The sequence below is a fragment of the Pyrus communis genome, chromosome 12, assembly GCF_041283825.1.
Source record: "Pyrus communis isolate YQ-2024b chromosome 12, ASM4128382v1, whole genome shotgun sequence".
Lineage (NCBI taxonomy): Eukaryota > Viridiplantae > Streptophyta > Magnoliopsida > Rosales > Rosaceae > Pyrus > Pyrus communis.
This window is the reverse complement of record NC_142576.1, coordinates 5,659,434-5,677,598: the sequence shown is the minus strand read 5'-3', so window position 1 is coordinate 5,677,598 and position 18,165 is coordinate 5,659,434. Positions and strand designations below refer to the sequence as shown.

The window sequence follows — 18,165 nt, the reverse complement described above, 5'->3', positions numbered from 1 at the left end:
TAAACAGGTGAGGGAGTGGGCTAAGCTTTATGATGGGTTAGCAATAATGTAGTTCAAATTCGTCTTTGGCAAGAGTAGATACTAAGATCTCTCACTGTCAAATAAAAAGAATACCATTAAACCGTAATACTAAGTGGTTGATTATTATCATTCTTAAACATACAAGTTTATTCATGTCACTTGATTATTTTTTATTTTATTTTATTCAAAGATGAAAGATCGTAACAAGCAAAAATATGCTTGAGAGAAAAAGACTTGCAAAAATCGTTTTTACATAACACGAGTTTTACCCAAATTAACAATTTAGGTCATTAAGCAATACCACTCACATGTTTTAACTCAGGTTAGACCACAAAACCCAAATTCTCAAATTGGGTAAATCCCACCTGCCATACAAAATTGAACCATTATGTAACATGCCAATTTTATCCCTCCCTACTTGATAAGACTGACATTGGAAGCAAAGTTGAATTGGGGCTGACACAAGTGGTGTGATGTGATTGGCCACAGGTTCAATTTCGGAATGATCCAATCAGAGTGCAACAAAAATACTCTGTTTTCATAAGTGTTGCTTAGTGCTATGTCTACATGCATTTTGTTGGCCTTGCTTGGAGTTGGTTACTAGTATTTTAGTGAGGGGAAGTTAGGACTCAAGTGCAACATTCAACATATAAAATGGAGAGGAGGGGGGGGAAGGAATAGGAACCATGTCAAGATGGTGGGTTGGAAGACCTGGATTTGCTTCAAGCAATCCTTCCTCCTCCCTACTAAGTGCTTCCTTCTCAAGCTTACTTCACATTCAAGGCACAAATCCAAAGGTGAGTTAGGTTTTCAATTACTCTCTCCCTTCTCCCTCTCTATCTGGCTCGAACTTCTTTGCAGTAGAAATTCGGTTGTGGCGGTATTCCAAGCCAATTATGCGTTATTATTTGAAAATCTTAAAACTCAATGAAATTGCGTGATTGGTTTAGAATACTGACAGACTGGGATTCTCGATAAGGATGAACTTCTCTGCTCATTCAACTCTTTTTGAGATCTGGTTTAAATTTGCAGGAAATGGGCATGGATTGGTGAGCTTGTACAAAGACATGGAGTCTTGTGGGGAATATGAAGATATAAGAGTTATGTGGGAGATTATTCACTCTTGTCAACAGAATGCAAACAACACTACAACGAGGAGGAAGAGGTCGTCTTCTTATTGGAGATTCTGTCTTCAGCCACATAAGTTGTGTCCTTCCTTTTCAAAAGACTTGGCTTTTGGCTAACCAGCCATGAATCTTAGCCTTGATTCTGCAGGATGTCATATGTAAATTCCAGACTTGAGTGAGCATAGATGATATAGTTGCTCTTGATTTTTCATTTTTAGCGTCTTTCGAGCGTCACACTTTGTAATTTCAGAACAGCAAAACGAGATTATTTCGAATAAAAAGCATATAACAAGGTCCACTTAACCATTATAGAACTTGGTTTAATTTGTATACATAGCCATAGACTCGTTGGATAACTAGAACGTATACACTACTCAACAGATCTTTAACTACTTAAGTTGGAGGCGATGAAACCCTCGAACCAACGATTTGCGAGGCAGTAAGTCTACTCAGACATGTCGAAGGCGCCTATCTGAGATCACACTCTTATCAGCTTGCTTAATATAAATATGCATATTTCTAGAGAGAGAGAGAGAGCACTCCAAAGCATTAGAAACAAACACGAGAGCAAACAGAGCGCTGTGAATTCAGTTTGCAGCATCACCCTCATGAAGGAGATACTGGTCAAAGTGCCACACTCCTGCAAACCATGAAATAGCTCGTTAGATAGGGTCCGGAAATTGAGATAAGAGGCGAATCGGAAGGAAAATATGATGGTGAAGAGTTGGAAGAATGAAATTTGCTTCATACCATGGCCTTTTCCAACCCTCCTCAGTTGAGTGACATAGTCAGCTATCTTCTTGATGGCCTCAACCTGTAAAATAATACGCGAATAAGCTTTAGTCGGTATTAGAATACAGCAAAGCATCGGTTTTTCTTACTAGTCCGGCGTAAAAAGCTGTGATTGTTCTTGTCCAAGTTGGTTAGTGATGAGAAAAATGTTTTTCAGTGTAATTGCAGATAGCGTTTTCTCTTGGATTTTTGTATGTTCACTTATCAACATGATTAACAACCAAAGTAAGAACTGATCGTGGCTTTTTACTCTAACGATGACAATATCACAATAGTAATTCAACCTAGTACTAGAGCAGAACACGTGTTTAATTCACCTGCTCAGCCAGAAATTCGCTCTCGATAAAATCCATCAACTGGGGATCATTGTTCTGGTCTGCAACCTGTTTTGGATCAAATAATGAGAATTTAAAACGAAAAGAAAGCGTCAAACGGAAACCAGACCCCACAAGCTTTATCAATGACTTCAATACCAAACTTGGATCACAGAAATGTGTTACCTTATGCAAGTTCAAGAGTTTTTCATTTGTCAGCTTCTCCAAAGACAATGCTAACTCCATAGCTGCATCAACGAATCAACGAAAAACTTTCAGATAAAGACATGCTCATTCTCTAATTACACATATCAGCAATTCATCATTCAGCAGCAAAGAAATTGTCAAAGCCGATAACTGTGTTGCCTACGGAATGAGAAATCTTACCATACAATGCATCTCCCTTTTCTGCATGATCAAACTCCGTGGGCGCCGCGATTACAGAGTGCAGTTTCACTCTCCCACCTCGCTTGTTCTGAGAAAAAAATCGCAATACCATCAGATCTCGCAATACAAGACCCTAACACATGAACACGCACGCGCGCACACACACGAAAACTCGTATACCTGATATTCCATCAGCTTTTCGGCATGTTCTCTTTCTTCCTCGCTTGATTCCTTGAAAAACCTGATACATCACAACCAATTAACCATACATCAATTTAAAATATAAAAAATTAAACTGAGGGACTAGTATAGTATATATTAAGTGGGGATATTTAGTGTGTTTACTTGGCATGGCCCTTGAGAGCAACGTTGTCCCTGTCAAAGTACGCAAACAGTGCATGGTACACATACGACACATTGTATTCCACACTGTGACACAAAAAGATTAGCATATGAAAAAAAAAAAATCATCAAAAATCGAAAAAATAATAAATGAAATTAAAATTTTGTAACGACATAGAGATACACACTTGATCTGCTCGTTGATGGCGGCCTCGGACTCATCTGTGTAACGCTGACGGGCAAGAGAGACCTGAGGAGACACGGGGACAACAAAAGCATCGTTCTTCACCTCCTCAAAAGGCTGGAACACGACTCCGGTCAACGCCACTGCTTCGCTCGATGCAGAAACCGCAAACTTTTCGAGTTTTCGCTGCGGTTTAAAGCTCAGAGCAGAAGAGGATGATCCAAGTTTTGAGTTGGACAAAAGGGTGCTAACAGCACCGCCTTGGTCCCCTAGCTTGGATGGGACGGAAAACGACGAAATGGCCCTCAGAGACATCGTCGACATGGTTTTCGATCGGATTATCTCGAACGGGTGATTGGAAAGAACAGAGTTTGAACAAGAATCTGGACTGGAAATTGCAGAGGAATTGGAGAACGCTGAGGAAATGTGAGAGGCTGAGAGTGGGGTGAGGGGCTATATAGGGATATGGAGGAAATCCAGTTGGCATGGGCTTTATTCTGGACCGTTGGATCAGAGAATAGGTGGGTGGCTACGATTCGAACACGTGAAAGGGCGTGTGGCGAGCTCGTGGTAGTTATCCAAATACCACTTGAGTCGTGGAATCTAGCGTACTTTCCGTTCCACGTTGCAATCGCAGAAGGGTCGCAAATTTGTCTTTTTGTTATTCCCGTCTCTCACTCGCTCGACTGGCCTAAGGGGAAATTCGCGCTATTTAAGTCGCCTGAATATAAGGAAAGGGCACTTTCGTAAAATGCAATAGTTTTCCATTGGCGAGTACGCGAGTAAACTGCTTTTATAGCGTGGCGAGCTTGGAAAAGTTTTTTCTTGGTCAAAATCTTTGAAATGTATTTCAAAGTTGGAAAACTATAGTTCTAAAATATTCATGTTAAATTGTAAGGTGATGAGGTTTATAGAGTGTTTTATTTTGAGAAAGTCTTCTTAATATTTCTCTTAATTATAGCCGTTATTTGTATTTGATTTATTCAATCTAATTGCAAAAAACAGAAAAGCAGTGTGTGAGAGTTTGAGAGGTGTGTGGGAAAACAAATCATCTCGTTATATCATTGTTGTGTAGCCTGGGAAGAGATTCTCATTTTTTTCAAAAAATGGGGATTAGTTGTGGGACCGGCTCCACATCGAACTTCAATAATCTAAACCATTTATTTTATAAGTCTTGATTCATAAATCATCCTTACAAAATTTCAATTCAATCCGAAACCATTTGCATATTTGATTATCACAATGAAATTTCAACGTCTTTTATAGAACAAAATGTTCGTCAATTTATTTGAACTCAATTAGATGCCATAAATATTTTTGATTTGGCTAATATTTTGCAAGTATGATATATGAGATGCAACTTGAACAATAAATGATTCGAATTGCTAAAGATTAATGTGGTGTAAATCTTACAACCAATTCTCGTTTTCATAAAAAAAAAATTGAGATTCCTTTTGCTTAAAGGACTCCTATTGTTATGTACATCAACAAAAGGAAAATAGAGCGTTGTAGCGTACAAAGTTGGGCATGAATGAAGATGGAAAGATGGGAAAAGGATCCTTTTATGAGGATTTGGAGGATCTCATAATCATGATCGTTCATCGAACATCGTGCGATTATAAATTATTTAAAATTTAAAATTAAATATAAATAATATCTAACGAAAACTGACCACACGATGTAACGATTATGATCACAGAATATCCGGATTCCCAGAAAAAGGATCCGGTGAGGATCCGGAAGATGGAAGAATCTGGACGCCTCCAGGACGAAAAGTATAACTTTTCATCTGGATGATATGATTGCAATTTTGCAAGCAAGGGAAAAGTCGTAGTTGGCTAGCTGCTCATTTGCTATATTTGTTGGGATGGATTTTGGCAGGGGAAAGAAATTAATTGGGCTTACTATGCCCAACAGCTTGTTTGTGAATTGGGCCGAAAAGCCCAGACTGTAAAGCGGTGGCTAATTGGAGTGTGATGATCTAGATTAGTTTTAATTGAGATTTTGAGAAATTTGAAAGGATTTATGAATTCATGAATTTAGATACAGTTTAATTGCTTTATAAAGATTTCATGTAAAATTTTACTTCAATTATCTCGAAATCTCAGGAGGAGAAATGAGATTTGTAAATGCTTAAAATACACTACGAAATCTTTATAATTCCCTTAAATTCCTCAACTTTTAAAAGTTTTAAATAAATTTCTAATTAAATACACTTGAATGTTATAAACTTGTTTAAAATCATGATTTAATACACTCAGATTTCTAAAAATTTTAATAAACTATTTAAAAATCCTGATTGAATACACATTTATTTTCAGATAATAATTTAAAATCCTAATTGAATACCCCTACATTTATTAAAAGAACTAAAATATCTTAGAATCACAATTGACCACACTAAGTCATATGAACTTATTAGTAATTCGTTAACAAACTAGAAAAGGATATCAACTTATTGGAAGACCTTATTTAAGGTTAGGTCATCGAGAACCATTTGGGCTCGTTTGATTTTAAGAATTGGCTTGGGTTGGATAATCTATTAGATTTAATAAATGTTGAATAGTATTATGAATATCATCAACTTGCATTTTTTATTTTATTTTATGTGAAGATAGAAGATGGAAAAGTCATGATTATCCCTCTCAGCCTTACCATTTTTGGAGGAATTAGGAGGATAAGTTTTTCTCATGTTTTCTCTGTCTTCTATGTTCACTTAAACAAATATGCAAGTTGATATTTATATTTTTATTCAACATTCATTGTATTTAATGAATTTTCTAAGCCAAGCCAATTCTTAATATCAATCAAACGATGCCTATAAAATCATATATAAGATTTGAACTCAAAATCTCCTATAAGCAAATAAAAACTGTAATCGCCAAACTAAATGGATGTGTCTACGTATTTTGACAACTTCATTAGGGTTCCTTTTCTCTCTTGAGATTTGTTTTTTGTTAGACGGAAATAGTGAACGTGTGAGGGTGAGTAGTTTATGGGATTTCTCAATTCTGGCATGATTTTATTGATTTAGTGAAGACATTTTCTTACGCTAGAAATACTTCATTCGTTTGGTGATGAAGATGGACAAAATTTGTAAATACTATCCAAGTTAATAAGTTCTTACCAGGTCGACGATCAGAACATTAGCCCGGTTTAAGCCAAGGCACAAACATGGACTAGGCGACTAATTAACCAGGGAGTTTGATATATAACAACTCGACCCAAGACGCCAAAAGCTTTTGGACAACATCAGAAAATGAGCACACCATGATCACGGGTTCGATTTTTGGCGTTGGTAAATCACACTAAGGTGGTAAGTGAGAGGCCTAAAATGCCTTTGTAAATCTTTCTTGCCCTAAAAAAGGTGGACAACCGTAACGAAACCACTAACTGGTTTCCTTTTTTGAAAAGAAGAAAAGAAAATGAGCATATCAAATCAGTTACGCAAGGAATCTGCAAAATAAACACGACTGCATGCTTGAATTTTATGCAAGAGCTTGTCTAGCTAATATACGATCGATGTGAAAACTTGTGGCTCTCCCACGTCAAAATATCTTATTTTGGAGAATGGATGACCCTTTTGGAAGCCTTGTGGAGATTGATGTCGACACCTGCATGTCTCATTTTCTACTATGGAAGAGTTTTCTCATTCAATGACTACATCATGTCTATGGTTGTGTGCTAGTCGCATGATGTTGAGAATTAATACGAAAAATGTTACATACAACGGATGCATGTAGACTTTTTTACATCTTCACAGCCACAATACATCCTACAACTTTTGTCTTGAGAGCCTATAAATCATGGTAAAGAAAAGAATAATTAAGAGTGGACTATGCATGGAAAAATAGAACAGGTCGGTGAACATAACAACACTCTAATTAATTGAATCTCAATACCTACGGTTGTAGAGGTGCCACATAGCACTCCTATTGTAGTTATAATGGGAGCCCCATTAGGGGATTTTCCCTTATGAGATATTTGCTTTGGGGTATGGCCTTTGGGATTGAATTGAAATGCAATATTTTTGATAGGGATGGAACCCGATTATGGTAAGACTTATGTGCATGTGGACACAAACGAAGATTGAAGCTTGTGGATAGCACAAGCATGGCATACCATTTGTCCTTAAGCTTATAAAATTGCTTTCAGAACTCAAACACAAGTTAATGTGATGTTTACATGCGGAATATTCGTAAATAATACTTCTCTCTTTCTAATATAATTTATTTTACAAACGATAATGCGGATGAATTAAATTGTTAGTTGTTAGGGGGATTGGTAGGGATCGAACATGCACCAGAATGCATAAGCACAGTGTCGGATGCAGGAAATATTGTTTGAGGTCAGCAAGAATAACGTGCATTGCGCAAATTTTTTTGGACAGAATAGCATGCAAATTGACATTTCATCGAGCCTTGATAGACCTGAGGTCATTCGCCAAGTCATATTTCATGCATGTAGACACATGCCAACAACTTTTGAGTGAGCATGTCGATTAATGTCAATAGCTTTTGAGTGAGCATGCCGCAAATGTCAACGCGTGACGAGTGAGCCTATCAGCAGATGCCATAACGATGATGATCGAACATTATTGATAATATGTTAACAATGGGACCTTTATTGACGTACAATCAGACTGTTTCATAGCCGGACTAGCTAGTGGAATTCTTGAATTAGTATAGGACTTCAAGTTGCAAACTGAAAGTGCAAGTTTATGGGAAAGTACCAAAAGAAGAAATGAACTTTATAGGTCACATAGAACACAATAGTTAACAGAAAACCAGTTACTCTTTTTAGACACATATTAATCTCTCAGTTAATTTCGTTCTATCTGTAATTGTCTTCTGATCTTAATGTGTAAATAAATGTCATTCAGTCTCTTTTATTTCTCTCAAAAATCCACCCAAAAACCAAAATTCTCTCTTCATATGGAGACAACCCAGTATTTCACATTCAACCGGAAAGCGATTCCCAAACTCCAATTATTCACTCCTTTTTTTAAACTCTCCAACCCCATTCGGATTACAAGCACGAACAAAGTTTCCATACTCGAACCCACTTTCCCTGGTTTTTTTTCTATAATTTTCTCCCCGAAATTTGACCCCCATCTTGTCCTACATCACTCGCCATGGCCACGGATGTCTCCGCCGCATTCCGACCCGTTCCTCAACCCCACGACTTCCACCCTGAAATATCGGTATCCCCCTCCTCCGCTCACGACGGCCTAGAGTTCTGGCAGTTCATGATAGCCGGCTCCATAGCGGGCCTAGTTGAACACATGGCTATGTTCCCAGTTGACACCCTCAAAACCCGCATGCAGGTTTTTGGCGGGTCCTGCTCCGTTCAACCTATTGGAGTTAGACAGGCCCTCGGCTCGATTCTGAAGCTCGAAGGCCCCGCAGGGCTCTACCGCGGCATCGGCGCAATGGGGCTTGGAGCAGGACCTGCCCATGCAGTTTATTTCTCAGTGTACGAGATGTTCAAGGAGTATTTCACACGTGGGAATCCCAACAGCTCGGTGGCGCATGCGGTTTCTGGGGTGTTTGCGACCGTTGCAAGCGACGCGGTGATCACACCGATGGACGTGGTGAAACAGAGGCTGCAGCTGCAGAGCAGTCCGTACAAGGGAGTTGCGGATTGTGTGAGGAGGGTTTTAGTGGAAGAAGGGGTTGGAGCATTTTACAAGTCGTACAGGACGACTGTCGTGATGAATGCCCCGTTTACTGCCGTCCATTTCGCTACGTATGAGGCAGCGAAACGAGGGCTGATGGAGGTGTTGCCGGAGAGTGCGAACGACGAGAGGCTGGTGGTTCATGCCACTGCAGGTGCGGCTGCTGGGGCTTTAGCGGCGGCTGTGACCACCCCGCTTGATGTTGTGAAAACTCAATTGCAGTGCCAGGTCAGAACTTTTATCAATAAATTTGTTGCTTCAATATCCTTGTTTTGTTTTGTTTTGTGGTACATGGATATGTTTGATCCAATTTGTATATATGGTTTTTATTGGGTTTGGAATCTGGATGAAGGAACATGCTGTTTTGTACCACAAAAAATTGGTTCTTTGTTGTTCCGGAGCGAAACTTACCAACAATGGGGATCCGTTGTCGCGGGACCCATGCCACTCACGCCTCACGCATTGTCTTATGTCTTAACTTTCTCATTTAGAAGTGCATGATTGGCTGAAGATACCGCCACAATTACATACTTGTTACAATAAAGTCCTAGTTGCTATGAATTTCTTGCTATGCAAGGACTGGAAAGATTGTATTTGTTGCTTTCAAATTCCCCTAGTAGGCCTTGCTTTCACTCTTTTTTTCCACAGGGGGTTTGCGGATGCAATAGATTTTCGAGTAACTCGATATGGGATGTTGTTCGAAGCCTGGTGATGAAGGATGGATACCGCAGTCTTACGCGAGGTTGGATTCCAAGGATGCTCTTCCATGCCCCTGCTGCTGCAATTTGCTGGTCAACTTATGAAGCATCAAAAACTTTCTTTCAAGAACTCAATGGCAGTGACAGTTCCAGGAACTGATCAAACAAGTTGGTTCTGCAGAAACCTTATTCTGGATTCTCACACACTACAGCAGCAGCATCGGAGTTACTGATGCACATATTTAACTCGGTTGAATGCCCTTGTTCGTGTAAATGACTTCACCGGGAAGAACTCGGTTCAGGCAGATATAGATATATACTGCCGATTATGTGCTAAAAATAATAATGTAGATATGAATTATCAATCCAAGGGGGAAATGATCATTTCCAACCATCTAGTTTAGTTAATATGTTGGAGAGGGATACACAAATGATTTAAGTCCGTATGTTCGAAGCAAATGCCCAATACAATACATAAAACCTGGAAACATTCTACAACCATACAAAAGATGAAATATTAACTGCATCAAACCGTTCTACGTCCACATGAAACAAACAAGAGTTGATTAAACCAGAATTCATACAAGCCAAATGGTCGAAAAGATCTACAAACTAAAATACACGATAATAACTTACGAGCATTTTGACCTTGTTAAAACTTTTCAACAGTAATTCCGTCTCTTTGAACTTCATAAGCCTCTCTACTCCTGCTTCTCTTCAACCCAGCTGTGAAATGGAGCTTCGATCCCTCTGATGTGATGCATGACACATTTACCCATATAAGCACCTTAGTCTTCATCCCCTGTATGTCTTCTAGCCTTCCTTTCTTCAAATATCCAGTTACAGTGGTGAAAAAACGCAGAACAGATGAATCTCTGTAGCCCACTTCACAGACAGTCGGTATGTAGACGGTAAGTTTCCCAGTCTCCTCATTAAACTCATAGTTGGTAGCATCACGAGGAAAGATTCCTATTGCCAAGTCAAAATCCTTTAGAAGCTCAGGCAACGGCTTTTGCATTTTCCCTGCAAAGGTTGCTTAAATTGTAATGGAGATCTATCAAAGTAACACAGACCTACACGAGGACTGAAATCCTAATAAATTCTTTTCAATTTACTACACCAGTAATGACTCTGTCACACAAAAATAAATGAGAGAACGAATATAGAACTAGTCTACAGCCTGAACATAGCAGTTTATACAATCCAAACCTAGAGCTTAGAACTTTGAAGCACCATTCCCCCCTCCCTAGCAGCACAAATACAACTTATATCACATATTGTTTTTCTTTTGCATTGTGCTATTTCAAGAAACCCCAGCAGCAAGTTCCTTGCTTGAACTCCACATACGACATCTTGAGAGTCGAGCAAGTTAAAGCCATATGAAAAGGGTTATATAATTATACTCATATCTACCAAGCACCTTTAAGATTAAGGAACAAATCATCTCAAGAATATGACCCAACCCTTCAACCCCAACGCTTTCTACAGCTCTGGCACACCCGTACTTCGGCCAGTATCCGCAATCACACTCACTTTTAATTGCCACTACTTAGACGCATTACATATTAACCACATGAATTAATGAATTAAAGCTACTACAATGTCCAAACTTTCGGGCTCGCAAAGTCAGCCATATTACAGCAATATGTGAGGTTACTTTAACTGGCAATGTAAACAAACATACCCAGCAGAGAAAACTAACCTTTGAGTTTATTAACCAACCATTTGGCTCCTCCTTCGACACTGCTTTGCAATGACTAATCATTCCACAAGCAACGTTAGCGAAAAAACCGTCATAAAACGAAACCAAAACAAACGAACAAAAGAACCCAAATTTGGGAAAGTATTAATCTTGACAATTAATATATGGAATCAATCACAATTCAAATTTAAGAAGAAAATAATTAAATAAAAAATTTAATCTAAAATACGATTACGAAAGTGAGTCGCACCCAGAAAATTCAGATCGTGTAAAGAAATCAACTTTGTGAAACCAAATCATTATTAACAGGAAAAAAACCCTAATTGGAACCTAAATCAGATTCAAATGCTCAATTGAATAACATATTAAATTAAATTGAGATCCGTAGTTATATGTGTGTGTATATATATATATATAGAGAGAGAGAGAGAGAGAGAGAGAGAGAGAGAGAGAGAGGGAGAGAGAGGTACGTTGATGTCATCCCCGACGGAGGAGAGCTCCTTGGTGGCCTTCTGGTTGAACCAGTAGGATCCGGCCTTGTTCAAAATCTGATCCATGGAAATTCTCTTCACACTCTCTCTCTCTCTCACTAGAAGGAAACCGATCAGAATGCTAGAGGGAGAAGAGGAACTCTGGCTCTCTCTCTGGCTTGGCTCTGATGGCTTCTCGTAAATTATCTCCCACACCTAACTGTCCATTCAATTTTGGGGGAAATTTTTAAGGATGATGAGTCGACTCGCTATCACTCGTTGAATTTACTCTCTCTTCGTTGGCACGCCAACGCCAATTCGTTTTATTTTATTTCGTTGTTTCTTTTTGGGCATATAATTCATTATTATTTGGTCTCTTAATTTGTCAATTTGTCGTTCTATAGTATAAGCGTCTGTAACATTGTTTCGACTATGAACTTGAAAATTCTCATACTTGAATAGGAGTATAGGGATGGTTGATCACGCCATTCGTAGAGCATGATGTATGAAAGTAAATGCGTTACGTGTTTTGGTTTCACTCAATCTTAAGCAATTATAGTTGATATGAGAGTTGCTGTAGTAAATCAGTTGCACTCAAGTTCTCTTTCCTGTGTCCGGAGACACAAAATTTTGTAATTTGTTTGACTTAAAAGTTTTCGTATATCAATATTCCTTGTATAGATGTTTACATTATGTGAGTAAAGGCATATAATTTTTCTTGAACGCCATTTCGTTTTCGAAGAGAATCGATTTCGTGATTGAAAGTGCCTCAATGTAGCCCCGATTTTCAACGTCAATTAGTTTTCAATTCAAAACAAAATTATAATCCACGAGAAATTTCAATTCGTTATCTTTGTGGAGGACTCAGAGAGGGTTGAGGAGTATGAATGCGTCCTGAACATCCACCAACTACGTGAAGGCAGGTGTCGTCTCCATTGGAACCACGATTTGAGGTGAGTCTAATGTATGTATTTGAACTCATTTGTTTAGATTTCAAATTCCTTAGGTTTTGCATCGTTGTTTTCCAAGTGTTTAAACCTAAATTATAAGAAAGCAAAACAAGTTTATATTGATACAAAAAAAACTTCTCTCCGAGGTGAGAGTCGTCTCTTCACACTTAGAGTCATTCTCACTATTTGCGTGAAACTTTTAAACCTAAACTTTTCCAGTGGCACCAACCCTAGCTTTTGCTGGGGTCGGTTGTCGTGTCATCTACTCTCCCATTTCCTTCTTTTCTCATTGCCTCTACTATTGTTTCTCCCAAATTTTAACTCCGGTCTATCCAATTCCTCAATCTCTAAAGGTATTCCTCATCCCGACTATCCCTTGGTCCAATCTTCAGCCATGTTTCCTATTAAGATCGTGTGTAAAGTTCCGGTGTTTCCAACACCACTACTTTCTCCTTGTTATCGGTCTGTTTCGGCAGTGTCACTCATGGGTTTCCACAAGCTTCATACTGATAGTTGGCTTCTCTCACTCTGTTGCCGACTATCCCCTGCTTACGGTTGTGCTCAGGTAGCTTTTCGGGGTTGGAGGTGGTGTTTGGTGAGGTATTATTCAGCGGTGGTGGACTGGAAAACTGATGGTGGAGAAGGCAGTGGAAGCTTCTCAGTTTCTTGGTTGTTTTCGTGGGCTATTTTTCTGTTTGTATTTAGTCTTAGACCCTTGTTTTGTTTGTTAATAGGTGTTTCTTGGGCCTTGTTTTGCTTGTAATTTTGTGGTGGTTGTTTAATAAATTCTCCCTTTGACACACCAAAAACAATTTAAAAAAACCCTGAATTATAAGTGATTTTGCACTGAGTTTGTAGAATATGATTATTTGGTGTTATGGCAAATTATAGTTGTATATCAAAATGTTCTTTAATTTGGTGATTTTGCACTGAGTTTGTAGAATATGATAATTTGGTGTTATGGCAAATTTAAAGTGTTTTTTATAACACTCATAGTTGTATATCAGAGATTCAGAATGTTCTTTAATTTACTATATCATCTTAACCACATTTCTAAACAAGCATATGACAAAAAATAGGAACACAACATAATATCAAAGTACACCTCAAAAAATAAGCCAGATCTTGCTCCATCTTTGTAACCCTATCTCGTAATATATCTTTTAATCCTACTAGCACAGAGAATCACTAGAAGTTCCCAGGCTGATATCGTGGTTTGGCCCATGGCAGCATTTTGATTTTGATTTTGATTGGTTTCACACTCTAGGGTTTTGGGTTTTTGATCGAGAAATTTAGAAGAACACTCTGAGGGAGAACAAGGAATAGGGTTTTCCTTTCTTTTGATAAACATTATTAAGGACTGAGATTATTAAACCCTAATATTTTCTTTTCTATTATGTTTTCTAGCCGTCGGATATAATCGAGACGGTGGGATTAAATCTGCACATTTTTAGAGGTTAATTAGAAAACACACCTGCCCTGCTCTCCAGAAAAAGAAAAAAGGAGCTGTGCGCCTGATACCGAATGGCATGGGCTACAACTATTAGAGAGGACTATGAGTCTTTTGGTGGCTCCAATATCTTTTGGGGATGGCTGCTGGAATAGTAAGGGAAGAACATGATGCATAAGGTTTTGTAATTGTCTTTTTTAATGTTTAATGCAATTTTTTTTTTTAATTTATGGAAGTTTTTTTATTTTTCAAGTAATTAATTATAGAAGAAAATCAGAACATTATAGGGTGTTAGTGTTATTCAACAAAAGTGAAGAAGTTATGTAAAAACATGATAAACCTCAAGGGATGTTGATTTAATTAACCCTATATTTATATGTACATACTTTTGTGTAATTTTTTTTTTTTCCTTTTCATACATTTCTCATTAATATGAAAACATACACGTTTTTCAACGTACTATATACATATAATACATGTATCTACATACTTTTCATGTTTAACATGTAATTTTTACTCTTCAAAAAAAAAAAAAGAATTTTTCACTATTTTTTTAATATTACATATAAAATTCGTGCATTAAACACATATATTTAACATATTATGAAAAAAAATTAAAAATTATTTATTTTTAAATAATACTTTTTAAAAATTTCATATCATGACCAAAATTTAACTGGTTTTTAGGAAAGTTTTAAAATAATATAAGTAGGTATTGTTCACAACATGCTATACTCGTTCTGTATTTTGTAAACTATGCTAAATAGCTAGATAACCCACTTAGTACAACGGTCTAATAATATTACTCTTCATTTATAAGTGAAAGGTCTTATATTTGATTCTCACTAAAGATGAATTTGAACCATATTATTATAACTCGGCTATTATGAGACTTAGCCTACTTCCTCATCCCTTTAGTGTATTTAATATCATTTGTTAATAAATGAGAATGGGTGCATTTAAATAAATAAGAATGGGTACATTTTAATAAATAAGAATGGGTACATTTTAAGATTAAAAAAAATTAAAAAAATTACATGAATGGGTACATATAAGATTAAAAAATTGGAAACCTTTTTATAAAAAAATTAAGGGGTACAAACTTATTCTAATTTATTTATTTATTTTGGAAATGTTTTGAATTGAAAATTATTTAGGAGTTTAATAATGGTGCGAGTATTAAAATCTTAAATCAATTATTAATTTTTATTTGAAAAATTATGTAACTGACATGTAAATTCATTATTGAATTAATGCTAGGGACCTTGATCAAAATCTGAAAACTAATAAGGTTTCAATCAAAGAACATTAGTAACTAATGACCGGATATTAGTTTTCCCAAAAAAAAAATACACTAGCTAGATACAAACAATAATTGAACTATAGAGATAGAAACACAAAGAAATGAATTAATTTTTTTTTGTTTAACTAAGCTACTTGAAAAAAAAAAAAGAAACTTCAAAAATTAAAAACTATATTGAACAATCCAACTGGAAAAAAATAATTGGACCTTCTTGGTCTCTAAAGGTCACTGCCCTATACATTGAAACGAGCTAGAGGAAGATCACAAGTAGTGTTTAATTAGTAATTTTGTAGCTGCAGCTAGGCTTGACAATTTCTGACACGACCCATTAATCCGATATGAAATTAACAGGTTATCAGGTCGACATGATAATGAATTGGTTTGTTACCAGGTAGCACGATAAGCACCTATTAAGATAAAGGGTTGATCCGAGTATACACGTGGGTAACCTAATACACAATAAGTAAAATATTAATTTTATAATTTTATACCCCTAAAAATACTATAATAATTATATATAATATTATATATAGCTATATAATAAATTAAATTTAGAAAATTTGGAAAAAAATGAGGTAATATATTTTTATATGGTATAGTGCTATTGTTTTATCTCTTTTCATAATTATTTTGGTAAACTTCTCATAATTTGAATGGTTTATAATGTTTGGTTTTTCTATACCTAGTTTATGCAAAAGAGAGTTCTGATGTGGAAATGACATACCCGACCTTGATATTCTCCAAACACCAGCGCAGGCACATGCTGGCCGACACTCGAAGGTGACGAAGCCATATTAGGATGCATGAGAACTAAAAACAAATAACCGACATAAATAAAACTTGTAAATTTAATTATAATGAATATGCAATTGTGGATCGTGTTTAGAACATACAACTAATCCGAGACATTAAAAATGAATAATATAAAATTGAATGAACAAAAGGATGGGTCCTACACCGAGAGGACTCGAAGATGCCGCTACGGGAGTGCCTTGACGCCAGGATTGTACGCCTCGATTCTAAGTCCTGAGAGGGTGCAAAACAAAACATGAGTGGACCAAGTTGATATATAATTAATACTAAAACAGTTATTTATCAAAGTACTAACCCCTAAAGTTTATGAAAACTCAATAGTATGATATGTAATAGGTTTTCCAAAAACCCGAGCATGCCATAAAACCTTTGTAAAACATATATTATATATAGTGTGCTAAGCAGTGGTATCAGTATCACCCGAAGGCATATAGAACACTTCATTTAGAACACTTCCTTCAGAACACTTCATTCGCCCATAAGCTTCTACAGCACCCACCCGAAGGCATATAAGTATCAATCACTCGTAGGCTCCTACAACATCCACCCGAAGGCATAAAAGTATTAATCACCCGTAGGCAGAACCATTCACCTGTAGGCAGTAACATACGCCCGTAAGCATGACCATTTGCCTGTAGGCAGTAACATACACCCGTAGGCAAATCATACGCCCGTGGGCAGAACATACCCCCGTAGGCAAAACGGTGACCACTAGATAAGCACAGAAACATTGTATATAATCTTTCCAACATAAGTACATATATCTCAACGAAGCTCAGTAGCTCAAACATCATATCTTAAAACATCTTCATAGTATATAGTCATCCATCATATATACTACAAAGAACACGAAATCGATAAAGCATGATATTCCAAAATATTCTCAGTAAAGCATGATATCTCATAAAAAGTAAAATCTAATTTACTCATAAAGCGTTTCATAAAACGTAACCATTAAATCATGTTTTTCATGTATGCATTTCTAATAGCAAAATTATGCATTTTGGAAGGGGTCCACTCACCTTACACCGTTGGCGAAGAGCCCTGCAAATAAGAAAGGATGGAAATGCCATAAACAATTGCAACTAAGCATATAAAGGTACCAATTAATAAAACTATATTAAAACGGTTGAATTTTAGGAAACGGACATCATAAATGGATTTAAGACGTCGAAAAACATAAGGGAGACCTCGGGTACCCCCATGCGCCACCACAGGGTAGCAGCCCAAACGGCCACGCACCGAGTTGGGTCATCGAAAAGTTGACCGGAAAAGCCGTTGCAGCGACGGGGCATAGTACCTTCGGTAGAGAAACGAGTGCTCCATGCGCCGGCCAAAGCAGACGCCCATGCACAGGCCCATACATTGCCTGACTTCTGGAATTTGACTAGGTTAGGCTAGATCTGGGTTAGGCTTGGTTCCTGGGCTAAGGCCTTTGGGTTCTGGGTTTGGGTTTGTGATTGGGCTGGGTTACAAAGGTCACAATTATGGATTTGGGCTAAGAGTTTGGGTTGATTAGGGTTGCGGGCTGGGTTTAACCCTTTCTTAAACCGGTTTCGACGAAGAAGAAAACCAAAGCTTCCCCAGCTCCGATCAACCTCGAACCTCAAGTACAATCTGTGATCTACCCACCAAATTAAAGACAAACAAGTGTAGATTAGGATTATACCTTTGGTTTCCCCAGTAGTGGACCGGAAAAGTCGTCTGAAAGTCACAGCATTCTCGCCGGAATCTAGGAAATCTTTTCCCGACGATTCTTCGTCCAAAAACCACAAAAACTACTTAAAGACATCACAAACTCACTCCTAAAACGATTTATGGGGTTCTAGAAGCTTACCATGGTCGAGGGTTCACCGGAGGAGGAGGTCGTTATTCCACGAGGTTATGGGTTCGAAGGCTGGTATCTGTTGAGGATCTTCCTTCCTTCGCTGAGCT

General features: G+C 37.4%; 3 protein-coding genes across 3 annotated transcripts; 1 reads left to right on the top strand and 2 right to left on the bottom strand.

Annotated features, from left to right (window-relative positions):
* Positions 1-1,434: 1,434 nt before the first annotated feature.
* LOC137744878 (ferritin-4, chloroplastic-like) lies at positions 1,435-3,598 on the bottom strand. The gene is made up of 8 exons (XM_068484687.2): positions 3,172-3,598; positions 2,987-3,070; positions 2,822-2,882; positions 2,642-2,729; positions 2,441-2,502; positions 2,258-2,323; positions 1,899-1,962; positions 1,435-1,788 (listed from the first exon to the last, which is right to left on the bottom strand). Exons 1-8 carry the CDS (start codon positions 3,489-3,491, stop codon positions 1,736-1,738), a joined length of 798 nt encoding a protein of 265 aa, XP_068340788.2. The 5' UTR covers positions 3,492-3,598; the 3' UTR covers positions 1,435-1,735.
* Positions 3,599-8,175: 4,577 nt separating this feature from the next.
* On the top strand, positions 8,176-9,950 carry LOC137745776 (uncharacterized). The gene is made up of 2 exons (XM_068485787.2): positions 8,176-9,072; positions 9,493-9,950. Exons 1-2 carry the CDS (start codon positions 8,302-8,304, stop codon positions 9,700-9,702), a joined length of 981 nt encoding a protein of 326 aa, XP_068341888.2. The 5' UTR covers positions 8,176-8,301; the 3' UTR covers positions 9,703-9,950.
* Positions 9,901-12,085, bottom strand: LOC137745777 (uncharacterized protein At5g01610). Its single transcript, XM_068485788.2, has 3 exons — positions 11,715-12,085; positions 11,245-11,299; positions 9,901-10,565 (listed from the first exon to the last, which is right to left on the bottom strand). Exons 1-3 carry the CDS (start codon positions 11,799-11,801, stop codon positions 10,195-10,197), a joined length of 513 nt encoding a protein of 170 aa, XP_068341889.1. The 5' UTR covers positions 11,802-12,085; the 3' UTR covers positions 9,901-10,194.
* Between the last annotated feature and the right edge of the window lie 6,080 nt (positions 12,086-18,165).

Excerpts from the sequence above, each read along its gene's own strand:
- LOC137744878 (XM_068484687.2), bottom strand. The coding sequence starts at position 3,491 with ATGTCGACGATGTCTCTGAGGGCCATTTCGTCGTTTTCCGTCCCATCC. Across the intron at positions 1,963-2,257 it reads GCGAATTTCTGGCTGAGCAG|GTTGAGGCCATCAAGAAGAT; the intron begins GTGAATTAAACA and ends ATTATTTTACAG. Across the intron at positions 1,789-1,898 it reads GAGGGTTGGAAAAGGCCATG|GAGTGTGGCACTTTGACCAG; the intron begins GTATGAAGCAAA and ends CATGGTTTGCAG.
- LOC137745776 (XM_068485787.2), top strand. The coding sequence starts at position 8,302 with ATGGCCACGGATGTCTCCGCCGCATTCCGACCCGTTCCTCAACCCCAC. Across the intron at positions 9,073-9,492 it reads AAACTCAATTGCAGTGCCAG|GGGGTTTGCGGATGCAATAG; the intron begins GTCAGAACTTTT and ends TTTTTTCCACAG.
- LOC137745777 (XM_068485788.2), bottom strand. The coding sequence starts at position 11,801 with ATGGATCAGATTTTGAACAAGGCCGGATCCTACTGGTTCAACCAGAAG. Across the intron at positions 11,300-11,714 it reads CCGTCGGGGATGACATCAAC|TCATTGCAAAGCAGTGTCGA; the intron begins GTACCTCTCTCT and ends TGGAATGATTAG. Across the intron at positions 10,566-11,244 it reads GTTGGTTAATAAACTCAAAG|GGAAAATGCAAAAGCCGTTG; the intron begins GTTAGTTTTCTC and ends CAACCTTTGCAG.